This window comes from Alternaria incomplexa (assembly GCF_024043165.1).
Source record: "Alternaria incomplexa strain BMP 0042 chromosome Unknown scaffold_4, whole genome shotgun sequence".
NCBI classification, from domain to species: Eukaryota; Fungi; Ascomycota; class Dothideomycetes; order Pleosporales; family Pleosporaceae; genus Alternaria; species Alternaria incomplexa.
In genome coordinates, this window is record NW_026249853.1 from 1823095 (window position 1) to 1839333 (window position 16239).

Consider the following 16239-nt stretch of genomic DNA (forward strand, 5'->3'; position numbering starts at 1 on the left):
TCCCTATATGTCGCTGGTCTCGAATACAAGTCCGTCTCTATACGCTGACGTATGAGTGTTTCTACATCTCTTGTGGGGTCAGCCAGGTGGCTTCGACGCAACCTTCGTAAAACTCTCTCTGGCCATTTTGTCCCTCGACACCAAAGCCCATGTCGCGGAGCTTTCCGGTGTCCCAGCCACTGACGAACTCGCCTTGACCGCCGTTTTCTCGGTCGACAGCATCGCCAAGCTTGATGTAATCGGCGTGACGACAGACGGTTTGCGAGTAAGACCATTGGAGGCAGTTGCCGTCATTAGCGCACTCTGAACCGCACGAGCCGGCGTTGCGATGTGCGGGACGATCGTTCGGTACGGGCGCTTGCGAAAGGTTATCCCACCATTCTTTCGAGGGACCCTGTGATAGGAAGCCGTGAGTATAAGAGAGGAACGAGGAGTAGGTGAATGGTTTCTATGACGTTATGTTAGTCAGGTAGCTTGGGTTGGAGCTGAGGAAATGCTTACCGTGTTGTACGGCCGTGTCCTTTCCCACCTCCACAAGTCTTCCATCTGCTGTGGCTTGAGTTGGTGCAGCGAGAGCATTGGCACGCACCACTTGTCGCGTGTGGTGGTCACATCTTTGAGCTTGTCGCTAGCAAAGGTAGGGTACATGGGCTCGAGCTTGTGGCCGGTCGCGTTCTGGATGGCGTAGGCAAGGACAGCGTCGCCGCGCTGCTCCTCCTTGACCCAGTTCTCGTATCGAACGCCTAGTCGGTTTTCGCGGGGGATCTCGGTGGAGCCGGGAGTCTTGCCTGGAATGAGTTGCTTGACAAGGCCCTGAGACAGGACGATACCTGCGCCGCCATAGGCGAAATGGCGGCCTTCAGAGCCCTTGTGCGCCTCGCCAAGGTAATGTGGCTGCGAGGCGTCGAGCTGGCTTAGCAGGCGGAACAGCGTGTCCCAGAAAAAGTAGACGTCCGACTCAATGAAGACGAACCATTTGGCTGCGGGGTTGGTCATGTATGCCTTGTCCACCATGGGCAGGTACTTGAAGCGATCGAGCTTGAAGGACCGCTGTTGCTCCTTGACCGTCTCGCCGCCTTCGTGTGCCTTCTTGTGCTCGACGTAGATCTGGAAGTCGACATTGTCCTTCTGGTAGCTCTTGGGAAGCTCTGCGAGGATGTCGATGACATGGCGGTCTCCCAATCGCTCTTCCCGGTCGCCCACGATGATCAGGTTCGTGATGCAGCTCGATACTGTGCTGAGGTGTGCTTTCGTCTCATGTGCCCCATCCGATGCGACCTTGAGGACAACCTGCACCTCTTCCAGCAGCTTGGTAGGGAAATTCTGGCAGTAGTCGAGCTCGATTGAATTGGCGGCTTTGGTTTCGAGGGGCGGGAAATACGACTTTGTCTTCGCTTTGTGTACGGGCGCCTGGGGATGTGACCCTCTCCGATGCGAGAGTGTGTATGCAAAAAAGAAAAGAAGGAGGCCGGGGAAGAGAAATCTCCATGGCCGCCGTGCCAAACGGCCAGCCAGCGGTTTCAGCATGTTGCCGTCGCTGCGGCCGTGGGGGATGGGCGGTCGCTAGGGGCCTGGGGAGCCGCAGGTGGTAGGGAGCGATGCTATGAGGAGCAAGGTGCGATGGGTAGGCGGGCAACGTCACCGTGGCACATTGAGCAGGCGGTTGGTGTTGGGTGGTGGATGTGGAGGTGTCGACGACGATGATGGCGCATTGGCCCTGAACCGCCGTCCTGCGCGACTTGCGAATCCAGGCCGGCTCCCTGACACGCGAACCCGCTAGCCGCCGGCGCTTGGCCTTCCCCTTGTGTCTTGGTGCTCCAACACTCCAACCACCTGCAAACCTCAGTCCTTTCATCCTCCTTCACCCGTGATTGCTATGCGCAACATCGCCATGCATGTTAGGTGCAACAGTTTCAATATCTACAGCGGGCATGTAGAATGCTGGCGATGACGTGTCCGCCATTCTCATCGACTTCCTGGAAGAGTGGGAGCTATCCGTATCCGTCCAGTGGAATGACCGCTCTTCAAACTGGTTGTACTCTGGGTCGTCCTCCACGTCCGACCAGTTTGGTAAGTTGTCCATGTCAAAGTCATCCGTGTCTTCGTGGTCGGTTCTTGGAATACTGTCTGGGTGTGGCGAGAGGCCAATCGATTCCAGGAAGAGATCACACGAGTCGGCCGATCGTGTTATGAAGAAAGGCGCGCGCTCCATGTCCGCACCTCCACGCTGCCGAGTTGCGTGTTCCCGCTCGACGAGTTGCGCCGAAGAACACGCGAACGACCATGCTGAGGCGCTCTCTTGACTGGTGAGGCTAAGCGTTATTGCGTCCGCATGGGATTGCATGTCCATCATCGAAGAATAGAAACTCGCTCTTTCCTGTATGGCGCATTGATCGTGTCGACGTTCCTCTCCAGTACGGTTGCGTTCAATCCTGTTCTCCGGGCCACATACGAAAGACCTGCTCAAGTCCCTAGTCGTACCAGGAAGGCTCATAGTCTTTGGTCGCGCGGCGCTTCGTGAAAGACGCCGATCGTCTTCCTCAGATGTATTGCCCGCAGCAAAAGACGAAGACAGCGTCAGTCTCTGGCCAATGATACGTAGTTCGTCCAGCGGTAGCCTGTGTACGAAACGCAATATCGCAATATTGACTTGGAGACCTGCATACGCATTCAAATCGCTTATACGCTGATTGACTGTATCCTTTCTCGGAGCGCTATCGATGGACGCTCCACCCCGCTTCACTGTCTCGGGGCATGTGCGGTCAATTGGCGCGATCGGTGGCGTAGACGGCGACGTTCGCGCTTCGCTGTGGGACGTTGCTCGGGTTTCTATTGTCGAGGTAGATTTGCTGTCGGTGTCGTGTTGCGCCAGAGAAGAGAAAGGGCTTGATTCGCGCGACCCTATGGACTCGCCGCGCGCTTTAAACATGGAGATTGACAGTCGACGACTTAGCGAACGAAAGAATCGCTTGACTTTTCCCATCGGTAAGCTTGATATTCCCGACATAATCATAACGCTGGTTGAAGAGTAAAGCGTTGCAGTATTTTCGAGTAATTACGGTGTAGTATAGGAGATCAACTGTCATAGCGCACTCGTGGCTTCTTTCACAAGTCCGGCGCAACTTTCGCTCGGAAGACCTTTGCCGTTCGCACCTGGATTCACCGGCCGTCGTGAATACATACGACAGCTGTCTTGCCACGTCCTTCCGCTTCACGAGTACCTCGTCGTAATACCACATCCGAAGCTACACAGTGTATCGAAATAAAGGCGTGGGAGAGGAAACACAACGGAAACGATGGTGTTGAAAATTAGCTTCGTACGATTTCCCGATACTCACAGCGGCGACGTGACTCGCATGAGGTATATAATGTGTGCTCCGTTACTACACTACTCCTCGACCAGAGACCATACTTTCATATTACTGCCACTGATCTAGCCGCCAGCAACATACTCACTTTACTCAGCAAGCAAGACATCGTACACAAGCAATCGCAATACAGCTACCATATCCCATCATGAAGTGTCAGCTTCTCTCCACCTCGCTCCTCCTGAGCCTCGTTCTCGCCGCACCAGTCGCAGAGCCAGCCAATCTCGTACAGCGAGCTGACAAGCAATCCTGTTCATCAAAGCCCCACCCAACTCTAGAAGACTTCCACAAGGCAGCAAAGAAATGGTGCGACGATCACGTCCGCGCCGACGCTCCCATGCCACCGATGTTACCCAAGCCTGTCATCGACCCTCACAACAAGCCCGTGATGCCGCCTCTTACCGCCGATTACACCTTTAAGCTACCCAATTCCGACAAAAAGAAGCCCGATATCTCTGTCCCTGTAACATTCGAAGTCCGCGGCTTCGCGCCTATTACCCGGCGCTATTGTCACATTAGGTTTGGCCTGCCGGTCACCTTTGACAATGGGCGAGCCGATGATGGGAAGTATCAAGTGGAGGAACAGGTTGGCAAGGGTAATGTGTGTACGGGATCAGGTGGGAAGACGCTGGTGCAGGGTTGGAATCAGACTATATGGTGGAATGAGTATGGCGTTGTTTTTAAGTGAAAGTGAGAAGATTTCGTCTCATAGTTGTCACGGACGTGTAAAAGAGGACATTTCTAGTATCTTGTATCAATTATCTACTATGGTTTGCCGAATACGTCTCAGCAACACTGTGTCATCTCGTTGTCATCAATACGACCGGAAGGTCGCCGTGGGATCCTGCAGTAACATTCGACCAGATACAGTGCTGTCATGCGTATACATCCTCTACTGACCTGCTCCTCCATCCATTACAAACCAGTATAAAGTCTCTAAACCTCTTCCGCCATCCTCGCACGACGCGGCAACTTACTTCGTGGTCGGCTTGGGCTTCTCGGGGATGACGGGGGCGGGTGTAGTCATCTGGGGGACATGCTTATTGTCCTCCAAGACCTCGTCCGGAAATCCGCTTTCGCTATGCGCCAAGGTGCACTCGACGAGGGGGCACTTGTCAGCAGCGAGGTTGAAGTACTTGCATCTCATGCGCTTGCACTCCAATCCGCGATAAGTGCATGGCCAGCAAGGCGAGCTACCGTCGCACTGTTTGATGGTCTTGCTGTGGAAGCACTCGACGCACGCGACGAACTTCTTGTTCTTACGGCGGCGCTTGTTGGAGTTGGGCAGCGTCCGAGGTCCTCTAAGATTGCGTTAGCGACAGCAACAAGAGTATCAATGTTAAAGACATACCCGTTCTGTTCACCCCCGGGCAAGGCACGCTTCTTGGTCTTGATCCGAGCGATGGCCAGCCTAGCCGCATCCAACTGCGACTTTGTCTCTTCAGCGGCCGCTTCAGTGCGCCTCAACTTCAGGTTGACCCGAACGGCGGTATTGAAGACAGCCTCCTTCTCCAACTTCACAGTCCGAAGCTGACGGGCCAAGGCCTCGTTCTTTTCATTGAGTTCAAAGATCACGAACTCTTGCTTCAAGGCCTCCAGCCTCCGCTCCGTTCCCTGCCGAGCAGTCTCAGGAGTGCGTCCCATGTCACGAAGACTGGCGTTTGTAGCTTTGATAAGCGCCAGATGATAGACGAGACGGCCGTTCATGAAGTGGATGTTTTCGAGACCCTCTTCGCGAGGGACGGGCCTGGGACCGCCTCTAGCCATACGACTAGGTTTGGTCAGTCACGTATCAGGCGATGGATGTGTTCATAGACTCACCGTGAACGTGATCCTGAGTTGCTACAAAATGAAAGCAGATACTCGAGCTCTGCCTCGTCGTTCGCAAAACGCATACCGCGCATACCGAGAGCTTGCTCGTAGGAGGGAGGACCATTAGATGACTCGTAGGCGGGAGGATCATTAGATGACTGATCGTCGCGCGGGTCCGCCATGTTCGTGGATGGTTGGATTGAAGATGGTCAAAGAGGTGCGGGGTCGGGACCGACAGAGTCACTGGCTAATTGATATACTGAGGTGCGCGCTAGACGAACATGCGGTCTAGCCATGTCCAAAAGCAGACGCTATACCTTACTAGTCGTGGTAACAGTGAAAGATCGTATCTCCTCGTCACATTTGCTAAGATACATTTGCCTCGCCACAATCCCTCGATGACTGAATATACCTGGGTATGTAGGTACTGCCTTTCCATATGTACGTCCGCAACTTCTGTGGCTGCAAGTACGAGTTGAATGGAACGCTACCAAATACGATCTTCGGCGCTGAGTGACTACTTCAACATGTATATGTTTGTTAACTAGCTCTGCGAAAGCACATGATCTTACGAGGATACTATCAGAACACACGAGATTTCACTGTCACTTCACTTTGCATAAGAAGCTATAAGGGTGACATCAAGTCATGAGTACACCAGGTTCATCTGCAATGCGACCTTTTGTAGATACATTGTTCTATGTGTTCACATTTATTGCGGCCGTAATGCTTCCCAGTGGCCGTAATGCCTCCCAGTGGCGACATTAGTACATAACTCTGCTTCCTGTAGACCCAAAGTGTCTTGTATCTATACACGCGAAGCTACTCATCCGCTGTAATCCCAACCTAATTTCCGTCCTTGAACAGCTCGCTGTAGTCATCCATGTGAACACGGGCACAGTTGACGATGTCACATGCAACACGCGGCTGGTCGTAGTTGCGGCAGATGGGGTTGGTGGGTGCCCTTGTTCATTAGTGGATGTATATGATGACAGATGGGAGGCTAGACTTACGAAGTGGTTGTCTAACTGTTCGAGACATGGGCGGCCTCTGGTGTCGACTGAGGAGCAGCAACGTCCTCGTCCTTCTGAGCGTTGCGCGCCTCGAGAATAGCGACTTCCTCCTCAAGTCTAGCGACCTCCGCCCAAAGTGCATCTGCACGCTCTTTCGCGGCTTCGACCATCGCATATTCTGCGCGGACCACGTTCTCCAGGTTCTTGAGACAGGCGTGCTCAGAGCGAAGTAGACGCTCGAGCGCCTTCCGTCTAGCGCGTCGCTCGTCGTCGGTGAGAAGCGAGCTATACAGTCAGAAACGACCGGAGTGAGTGGCTGTAGGGGGTACTTACATATCTTGCTCAAATAAAGAACCATCCGCATACGACTCAGCGATGGAAATGCGGAGCTTTTCATCCTGAGTGAGCTCGCGATCTTGAACGCCCGAGTCCTTCTTATTGGCGTCTGCATGCGGGGAGTCAGACTGAACTGGTGAGGCCGATGGCGAAGCCGATCGAGCGCGTTCAGGGGAGTGCGAGGAGGACATGGTAGTGATAGTCTTGGAAAAGGTCGAAGTCAATGAGTGTGCGACGATTGATGAGAGAAAGTCGAGTTATTGTCGCGAGGCAGACAAGTAGAGTCGGTGAGTCCAATCGCTTCTAGTCTACTCTAGCTCACGCGGTGTGTCACCGGGTGTGGTGCGTATTCTGGTGGGATATCATAAAGTCACGTGCTTTCGCAGATAGTTTCCACTAACACTATACATCGTCTACCAGCCTCTAAACCTTTTTTGCTATCCTCGCGCAACGCGGCAACTACCTTTGTGGTTAGCTAGGGCTTTGGGAGAATGAAGGGCAGAGGCTCGAGCGACTGCGGGACATGCCCAGGTGGTGGCCACCGGTGTTCCTCCAGGGTCACTTCCGGAAAGCCAATGTACGTCGCTACCGATGCATCAAGGTGCAGTCGGCGATGCGACGTGTTACCAGCTATAATGCAGTTCCAATAACAGACATCCGGTGCTGGCAAGGCTGCAATGACGTGATTAGAGTATTAGTCTTCCTCTCTCACCTTCATCTCGCCGTTACCTACGCCGACTATTAACCAGGGCACAGACGTCACGTGCGTCCAAGAGCGCCAAGCGCCTAGTGGCCCCGGCTGTCTATATCAACTTGGTCTGCTCCTCTAATTTGCGCTTTCCTTCTCCAACTGTTTTTTACTGCCTTTCCACGGCTTATCGGTTTCGGGCTCACTCTAAGATACTCTTCTTGAGATCAATTGTTGAGTCCCTTCGAGTCATACTCAGATCCACGGAGCTTGAGTACCTCGTTGGCTGAAAGACTGTGCGTTGAACAACCCAGACCCCCTGGAACGTTCGCTAGAGATCCATGTGTTGATGCAGGTCTGACAGCCTGATCGATGCCTCGCCCGCAGTGCAGTTCATTCTCAAGATACAGGATCTACGGAGCCGCCACGATACTTAGAGGTTGGGTAACATGTACACTCTGCGCTCATTGTTCCGACGGTCTCGATCGCGTAAACGATGAAATTGTTACCTTCCGATCAGCCTGCCGCTCTGTTGTCAGACATGGGCGCATCGCGATACGGAAATTTTCATTGAGTACCTTTCCCTTGTGGCGAGGCTTGAGGAAGATTAATGTTTGCGACCTGTTACCGAAAGGATAGCTTGATGTTCGCGATGTGAAGGAAGCCAAGTTCTTATCGTGTGCTTCACCTTATAGAAGAAAGCGATTGAATGTCGACCTGCTAGAAGTCTACATGGGCTTGATATTCTGTAAACTCTAGTTTTTATACTGATGTAGGCGGTAGCGGACCCGTGGAGCCTTTTTCCTCTATGACGCAATCTCCAGGAACAAGTCGCGATGTTGCTGAATTCCAGTGAGATACATGAACAGCGACCAACTCCGCAATGTCTATCGATGCAAGTATTTGACTACCACACCGAACACTGAAGCCCGTGAGTCTCGACAACTACAATCGCTGTATGCTGTAAAGATGCAAGTACCCGTATGCAGTGATGTTCTTGCACTCTTCACTACATCTGTCGATGATGATTGGGCAGCCTTCAGCGACGCCTGTACGATGCACCCTCTACGCATTCCCTTTGCACTCGTCTCAGCCATAGCTCGCTCTAGATATCACATCGGCGTGAAAGCGCCGTTCCTTGGACAACGTCCATGAGCACCACATACGGTAACACACCGCACGAGCTAGCGCGGGCTAGCAGCGCTTGGGCCCATTCTATATATCTGCCTTGTGACAACAGTTTCTTTCTCTCTCACCAATTGTCGCAACCTTATTGACATTGACTTGCTCAAGATCACGATGACATTCTCTCGCTCCCGCTCCCCCGCCCGCGCGCGATCGGCTTCGCCTCGCCGTTCACCATCCACTTCGCAAGCTCTGCCTGCTTCCCCGTACTCCGACTCCTATGACGGCGAGGATGACGACGGTAACGGCTACGATAACTACGACTACGACGACGACGAGGAGTCGGGTGCTCAAGATCGCGAGCTCACGCACGAGGAGAAGGTCCGCCGTTGCCTCGCCGACTCGCCCTCACCAACGGGTTCTCCAGTACGTCAAGATGAGTAAGTATTCCCCACAACGCTCTACATCGTATGATCATATCTAACTCTGCAGATCGCTCTTTGGTGCGGACGAGTGGAAGGCCAAGGCAGAGGAGTCCGCTCGTAAGCATGGCGCCGAGTACATCTCCCATCTTCACACCAAGGACTTGTACCGCGTCGACCTTGCGGTGAAAGAGTCCCAGGGCGACTACATCACCACACTTGAGGCTGAGGCCGCCAAGGTCAAGGCCCTTGAGGCTCAGGTCGCCAACCTCAAGGAGCAAATGGCCAGTATGCAGGCTGAGAAGGACAAGAAGATCCTTGCTCTCGAGTCGGAATTCAAGGCCCTCGGCTTGGGCACTCAGGCCGCCGCTCCTCCGTATGTTCATCTTCCTGCATGTCAAAGTATGACTTCACTAACAGATTAGGACGCCCGCCAGCACCAAGTGCAGCAACTGGCTCAAGCCTCGTGCTAAATGTTTCGCGGGCTGCACTCGTCTTCACCGGGAAGATTTGATCATGGTCGCTGAGACCGGAGGCAGGGTCAAGCCGATTGAGGAGCCGATGGAGGAGGCTATGTGATCGCGTGTATATATACAGAGTACTTGGGGGCTATAGAAGGCAGCATGGTGTATCGACGTCGCCGTCAGTCTGCGATATGGTTGCCATCAACGCGAACGAATAATACAATGTGTCCGCAAAAGGACGCGTTCAGATGAACTCGGTAGACTTATCAAGCAACGTCACCCTTATAATCATTCTTTCCAAGTGAAGTAACAGCAGGAGTTCGCCTGTTCTAAGAGCATTTGCAAAAGTCTATTGCACATCTGTATCTCGCCGATGGAAATCAGAACGATAGCGAAGGATCTTGGAGTCCCGAGTGAGCTTTGCCGTCAAGACAAGCATCGCTTGTGGCGATCAGGCGCGACGACTTCAGGGATGACAGGGCGCCTCATCGCGCTCACGATCTTTCTGTAGACTGTCACGCCGAAGTATCGCCTAGTCGTCGATCGTGGGGAACGATACATGGTGTGCGGGGACGGAACTTTGGTGTAGGCATTTTGCGGTATGAACCAGCTGAGAGCCTGTTGGATTGGCCCCAGATGTATAAAAAACACCATCGTACATGGTCGTGGACCGCGTGTTGTGATTAGTAGAGGTGATGTCTTCGGTGAGGTTGGTAAGCTTCCGGCTATTCCTACCAATCAGCACGGCCCCGCTTCCGGTACTGAGGTAGCCTACATCATCACCAGTTGACATCGCCTTTCCCATGTGTTCACGACATCTCTTCAGCAGTATTCGACGCCGTTTCATCTCTACATCTCATCGCAAATTCAAATCCGAACAGAAGTCACTCAGAATGGCAAACACCAGCGAGTTGCGTCTCGACCAGCATCCCACTATGCGCCTGGTAATGATCAGCTGACAGATGCAGTCTAGTACGACTAGCACAGAGACTCGTCCGCGATGGGCCATGTAAGATAGAGCATACAGCACGTCGTGTACGAGGCCTTCTCAACGGGAAGTACGCGTTCGATACTTTGAACGCGCACCATGTTTGGGAACTGGAGTTACGTTACCCACAGTATGGACAGCCTCTTCATCCGTATGCTTTGGCTGTGCTAAACATACCAGATATTTCGTACCAATCTCAAGCTTCACTGCCCACGCCAAACTATCCCGAGGCTCCATTGTAGACGGGACAGATGGCGGCGCACATCTAGCGAGTCTTACGGTCGGCAATCGCAGTAGCAATCGCATCCTCATCTTCAACACCGGCAAGCTCAAAGATCTCGTAAAAGTCGACTTCCGAGCTGTTGACCAATGGTTCGAAGAAGACATGGAGATATATGGCCATCCCAAAGATCCCTACAAGCGCATCGACATTTTACCATCTTCTCGAAACGTCAGGGTAGCCGTCGACGGCGTTACACTTGCTGAAAGTTCAAACGCCTTGTTCCTTTTGGAGACCACGTTGAGGACTAGGCATTACTTGCCACCGACGAGCGTCAATTGGGAGTATCTCACACCCAGCGACACGCTGACTTTGTGTCCGTATAAGGGTCGCGCGGAGTATTACAATGTCAGCGTTGGCGGCAAGCTGTATCGGGATCTTGTATGGTACTATAGATACCCAACTTCGGAGAGCGCGCCTATTGCCGGACACATGTGCTTCTATAACGAGAGAGTGGAGGTTTATGTTGATGGCGTGAAGGAGACGCCTTGATAGCGGCTGTCCACGCTCTGCGCATGGGTAAAAAGTAGATGCCTCGTCAATATCTATGCGATCTTTCGTACCGCGCAGCTGAGCGTTGAATGAGGTTGTGTATGTGACGCGAGACCGTATGCAGGGCGTTGATGACTTGGGGTCTGTAGTTGCGACGAAGCCGAACCCAATCTTGCGTTGTCCGACTCTTCTATCCGCCTGCACCCTCCCATACCTCTCAATTGAATGAGGACTGGGGTCGAAAATCTATCCTTGTGCCAAGTTGTGATGAGCTGTGAAAGGAAACAGGAGAATTTATTGCTGTACGGCGCAGATGATGCACGGGAGTCACCTTGCCCGTTACGTGTATATTCCAGCTGATAAGCCGACGAACGTCCGGACAGCTATACACATGGCCATATCCTATTGCTGGCTATTGCGGTTGCTGGCGAGCTGTCCATTAACACGGAAGATGGAAAGAAGCCTCCAATATGTCAACATCATTGACAGAACATATAAGGTTGCCTGGAGAGCAATGACCGGGTGAACCACGGATCGCAGATCGAGATGAAGATTCGTTATGGTCGGTGCTGTCGGAGCGCGCCAGCCTCGCAAGTGCAGCGAGTGGAGCGATAGTCTCTCCGCCCAGCTACAGTCCGAAAAGCAAACACTAGTCATGTAAAGCCAAGACATATCCCGGCGTGATTCCGATATCTCCAGTGCTAACTGCTTCGAGGCCTGTCTCTTAAACGCGAAACAATCCGGAGCGGCTGGAATGCGCGACGCCTTGGCAGGGGAATCGAGGGGGAGATTGCAGCTGCAACGCCACATAGTCAGCATCCAGCTGCGGAATCCAGCGGCAATTTGGGCATCGCATTCTGTACTGGCAGGCATGGTGCAAATGTTGTGTTGCGAGAGCATGGAGTGCTGAGTGAGGATGGCAGGCCTGACTGCTTCTTCGAGTGCCGTCAATCTCCGCCGTGCTTCCGACTCGCAGCAAGCGGCATGAACCCATCCTACCAGCATCACCGGTGCATCCCACCACAACAGGAAAAAAACTGTGCGCTGTCCCACTTCGTATATGCATCCTTACTCAGGCCATTTTGCTTTCATGTCATGCCGCGCTGACTGCAATAGACACCACCGCTTGAAGTTGTAGAATCTACAAAGATCCGCAACGTTGTCTGCATCATGGTCTAGAACTGCGAAAATTGTGCCTTTTCTCGTGGATTTTCTTTGATTCTGTCGGTTGACCCGGACTGCAGGCTCTACCACTGCCGTGGCAAGACTCGTTTGCGTAGGGCGTAGTTCCTTTTCCTCCTGAGGTGGCGCGCGCCGTCTCTCGGTTCCTGCAGCCACCAGCAAACTATCATCACTCCACCCCGCTGCTGTCTTTGCACGGCACACTCGGCATAGGTAATGGCCAAGTACGCCTTCGCACCCTTCGCGAGGCCAAGTATTGACCTTCGTATCTTGGGGAATGTCTTTCCTTGCGTTGAGCCTGAGGCGCAAACTAGAATTGCAGTAAACTTGGTTGTTTCAGCCGAGCCCGAACCAAATTCAGTGCGCGGAGAGTTTCTGGATTCCTGTCTCATGGACTGTGGACGTCATAGCAATAACCTACGCGATCAACGCCGCAGCACAAATATCGCAAAGGAACGAGGGGCGCACCGTTGACCGGTCGTAACAGTGTATACCCACCATGAGTAGCGATGATTACCATACAATGGGACGCCGTGCTCCACAAACGCCTAGAAAACGATGTATCGAGTTCAGGGGTCGCCATGTCCTAGCCGCTCCCCGAGCCGAATAGTAAGCCGACCTATCCTTGATACAGCACAAGCGCTCCGGTGATCTACCACCGCCCAGGTTCTGCTGACCCGAAATAGACCGTGTGGCCCTACTATAGTAGAAGCGACAGGGCTGCTGCGCGAAGACGTGCATGCCGAGGCCACTAGACTAATCTCGCTCGTGTCAGGTCTCGCGCCGCTGCGTCGGGGAGAAAGATATATCTAGGGAGAGTCTGCGCCTGGGAAGATCTTCACGAGTTATCGCCTGTCACTCATCGCCCTTACCGTCAACTCGGGGTGCAGAGACTCATCACTCTTGGAAGTCATAGACTTCCGTACATTCGCTTTTGCAACACACTCGCTTTACTACGCTTAACATGCGTGTTACTACTCTAATAGGCCTTCTGGCCGGACTTGCCAGTCAGACTGTCAACGCAGCCTGCAGCGCACCCCTCAAGATCGACGACTTCTCCAAGCAGACTTCCAACCAGAACAGCTTGGGCGAGTGGACCAGTGGTAAGTCTTGTTGAAGTCCTGCACAAGAAGAAAGGCTAAACAGCGCAGATGATGGATCCATGTCCTCGATCTCGGCCAGCGGCGGTGTCCTGTCCTTCAAGCCCAAGGCAGGTTCCTACTTTTACGAGACCTTCCCTTGCCAGGCAGCTAGCTCCAATGGATACAACTCCATCAGCTTCCAGATGAAGGGACCTGCCGGTGGTTCCGCGACCCTCGAGATCCAAACCAAGACCAGCTGCTCGGCTACGACATACTCTTCCAAGTACGTTTCGATCTCTGGATTGACTGGCAGCACTCAGACCATCAACATCCCTCTGTCTCAGTTCTCCGGTGCCAACGCCAATGCTGTTACCGGTTTCGTTTGGGCTGGATTCTCTTCCACCACTGCCACATGGCAGATGAGCAACATCGCCTTTGGTTGCGGCAGCAGTGCTGGTGGCAGCACCTCCGTCTCCGCAACCAGGGTGGCTACCACCTCGAGCTCCTCGGTCCGCAGCACCATGACGACAATCTCGTCTCCCACAGCCTCAGCTGGAACCTGCTCTCCTTTGTTGATCGATGACTGGATTTCTCAATCGCGTCTGACTTTCTTGTTCTACAACGCCATGGGGTACCCTACCTCTGATGATGCTTCCATGACTTCCATCACCGTTGGAAAGCCGTCTACTAACCACGTCGAGTTCGTTCCCAAGGCCGACTCGTACTTCTACACCCAGTTCCCCTGCGTCGACGCGAAGAAGAACAAGTACACCGGTATTTCTCTTCGCATCAAGGCTCCTAAAGGCGCAACCCTGTCCGTTCAGCTCGATTCTTCGGACAACTGTGACGCGACCAACCCCAAGTCCACCTACGCGTCCGCAACTGACCTTGGATGGACTTTCGATGGAACTGAGAAGCTGTACACCATTCCCTTCAGCAAGTTTGCCGGTCTCAACACCGAGAAGCTTACCACTATCCTCTTTTCCGGATTCTCTGGTACCACTTCATTCGGACCCATGGCCTTCTACTGCGGCAACTCTGGAGAATACGTTGTGCCTCCTACCTCTGCCGACCCCGGCGCCTCTGCTACCGTTCCCGCTCCTAGCAACCCATCAGCTACCGGCCTTGTGATTGACAAGTTCGCTAACGCCAACACCAACGCCATGGGCAACTGGCACGGTGGTGACGAGGGCATGTCTCTCCAGTACGCTGGCGGCAAGCTCACCATCAAGTCCCCCGACGCCGACTACTCCTACTACACCCAGGTGTCTGGTGGCTGTGCTGACTTCACCAAGTACAAGGGATCTTACCTCCACATCGCTTACACCGGTACCACTGCCTTCACTGTCGCTTTCCAGCAGCACAACAGCCAATGCAACACCGAGATCGCTCCCTTCCCTGAGACTTGGGATTCCGCCGAGGCCGGCCGCTACGCCAAGAACGGACACATTTACATCCCGATCAGCCACTTCAACATCAACCTCTCCCGCGTCGTCGGCTTCGCGCTCAAGGGTTTCCACAGCAGCGAGTCCGTCACCCTCTCCGTTATCGAGATTGTCTCCTCTGTTCCCGCTGGTACTACCATTCCTAAGAAGGATGAGACTGGTGATCTAGTCTTCGCTTGCAAGCGCCCCAACTCCTTCGCTTTCGCCATCGACGACGGTCAACCCGACCTCGCCCAGGAAGTCCTTAAGATCATCCGCGAGGAGGACGTCAAGGTGACCTTCTTCACCGTCGGCGCTCCCCTTCTCGACGCCTCCACCAACCTGACCAATGTCTACAAGGAAATGATGTCCGCGGGTCACCAGCTCGCCCTCCACTCCTTCACCCACCCCAAGATGGAGGGTCTTCCCGACTACGCATCCATCGACTGGGAGTATAACGAGGACGTCAAGGCCATGAAGTCGCAATTCAACGGCTTGACATCCACTTACTTCCGTCCTCCTTTCGGTACCGAGGGTGCCCGCATGCGTTCGCGTCTCACAAAGGCTGTCGGCAATACCGCCAAGATTGTCAACTGGAGCGTCGATGTCGAGGACTGGTTGTGGGCTGAGACCGACACCCCTGAGCAGCAGAAGGTTGCTTTCCAGCGTGACGTCGACAAGGGTGGTAACCTTGTGGTTCTCCACTACCTCTACCCTAGCACTGTCAGCTACCTTCGGGAGTTCATTCAGATCGCCAAGGCTACTGGCAAGCAGCTTATGCGTGTCGATCAGTGCATGATGGACCCCAACGCTCCTCCGCTATAGATCCGATCATGTAGTTTTAATTGAGTTGATGAGAGGATGATACCCGAAGGTGCGAGCTGTTGTAGAATAGAGACTCGTTTAGCATATCTTGTTAATCGTAATTACATCTCTTAGAACCATTCATATGAGCATCCAGCACGTTGTGACCATCTTCCTGATCTACCGCAGAACGACTATGTTAGATCAAAGCTTGGAGGCATCTCGGGAGAAACTGATTGTGCTGAGGGCCGATAAGCGGCATGAAGATTACGATGCCTCTTCCTTTTACCATAAGCACCTTATCATGGTAGGCCCGATTGTCGTGAAGCTACGTCTCAGGTCCTGTGAGTAATCACGCACATTAATCAAAGCTTCCTCAGGCGTTTAGTAACCACCTTGACACACTTCGACAGCTCTCCATCAAATATACTTTGCGGGATTAGTATCTTCATCACGTCCTGGGTAGGCGCAGGCAGGCATTTAGGGTTGACCATGCATTTCGCGATTCCCGCTATAACAAACGCTGCGAGCCTTGGAATGCATTGCCTCAAAAACCAATTGTACGAAACACGATGTCCGATGTACGACGGCCGATCACGGGCTGTATGCTGGATGGATCTGGGAAAAGGCACAAGTCGATGATGGAGTGACGCCACTGTCGGCTGAAAACTCCCTAGCGCCGAAGCGACCGAAAGTCACGTGCCGTCAGCAAGATGGCCGGGTGCAAGCGCATACCGCACTATCCTTCCCACCTACATC

The 16239-nt window shown here is 53.4% G+C and overlaps 6 protein-coding genes across 6 annotated transcripts; 3 read left to right on the top strand and 3 right to left on the bottom strand.

The window, feature by feature from the left end:
• Positions 1-61: 61 nt before the first annotated feature.
• J4E90_003841 (uncharacterized protein) lies at positions 62-1527 on the bottom strand (the record flags this gene model as incomplete). Its single annotated transcript, XM_051433408.1, has 2 exons — positions 62-448; positions 502-1527. 2 exons carry the CDS (start codon positions 1525-1527, stop codon positions 62-64), a joined length of 1413 nt encoding a protein of 470 aa, XP_051293306.1.
• A 1989-nt stretch (positions 1528-3516) lies between these two features.
• Positions 3517-4056, top strand: J4E90_003842 (uncharacterized protein; the record flags this gene model as incomplete). Its single annotated transcript, XM_051433409.1, has 1 exon — positions 3517-4056. One exon carries the CDS (start codon positions 3517-3519, stop codon positions 4054-4056), a length of 540 nt encoding a protein of 179 aa, XP_051293307.1.
• Positions 4057-4341: 285 nt separating this feature from the next.
• Positions 4342-5362, bottom strand: J4E90_003843 (uncharacterized protein; the record flags this gene model as incomplete). The annotated part of the gene is made up of 3 exons (XM_051433410.1): positions 4342-4669; positions 4720-5139; positions 5190-5362. 3 exons carry the CDS (start codon positions 5360-5362, stop codon positions 4342-4344), a joined length of 921 nt encoding a protein of 306 aa, XP_051293308.1.
• Positions 5363-6204: 842 nt separating this feature from the next.
• On the bottom strand, positions 6205-6720 carry J4E90_003844 (uncharacterized protein; the record flags this gene model as incomplete). Its single annotated transcript, XM_051433411.1, has 2 exons — positions 6205-6478; positions 6527-6720. The coding sequence occupies 2 exons, from the start codon at positions 6718-6720 to the stop codon at positions 6205-6207; spliced, it is 468 nt and encodes a 155-aa protein (XP_051293309.1).
• Positions 6721-8516: 1796 nt separating this feature from the next.
• On the top strand, positions 8517-9343 carry J4E90_003845 (uncharacterized protein; the record flags this gene model as incomplete). The annotated part of the gene is made up of 3 exons (XM_051433412.1): positions 8517-8782; positions 8835-9140; positions 9190-9343. The coding sequence occupies 3 exons, from the start codon at positions 8517-8519 to the stop codon at positions 9341-9343; spliced, it is 726 nt and encodes a 241-aa protein (XP_051293310.1).
• Positions 9344-13134: 3791 nt separating this feature from the next.
• J4E90_003846 (uncharacterized protein) lies at positions 13135-15501 on the top strand (the record flags this gene model as incomplete). The annotated part of the gene is made up of 2 exons (XM_051433413.1): positions 13135-13273; positions 13322-15501. The coding sequence occupies 2 exons, from the start codon at positions 13135-13137 to the stop codon at positions 15499-15501; spliced, it is 2319 nt and encodes a 772-aa protein (XP_051293311.1).
• Positions 15502-16239: the final 738 nt, after the last annotated feature.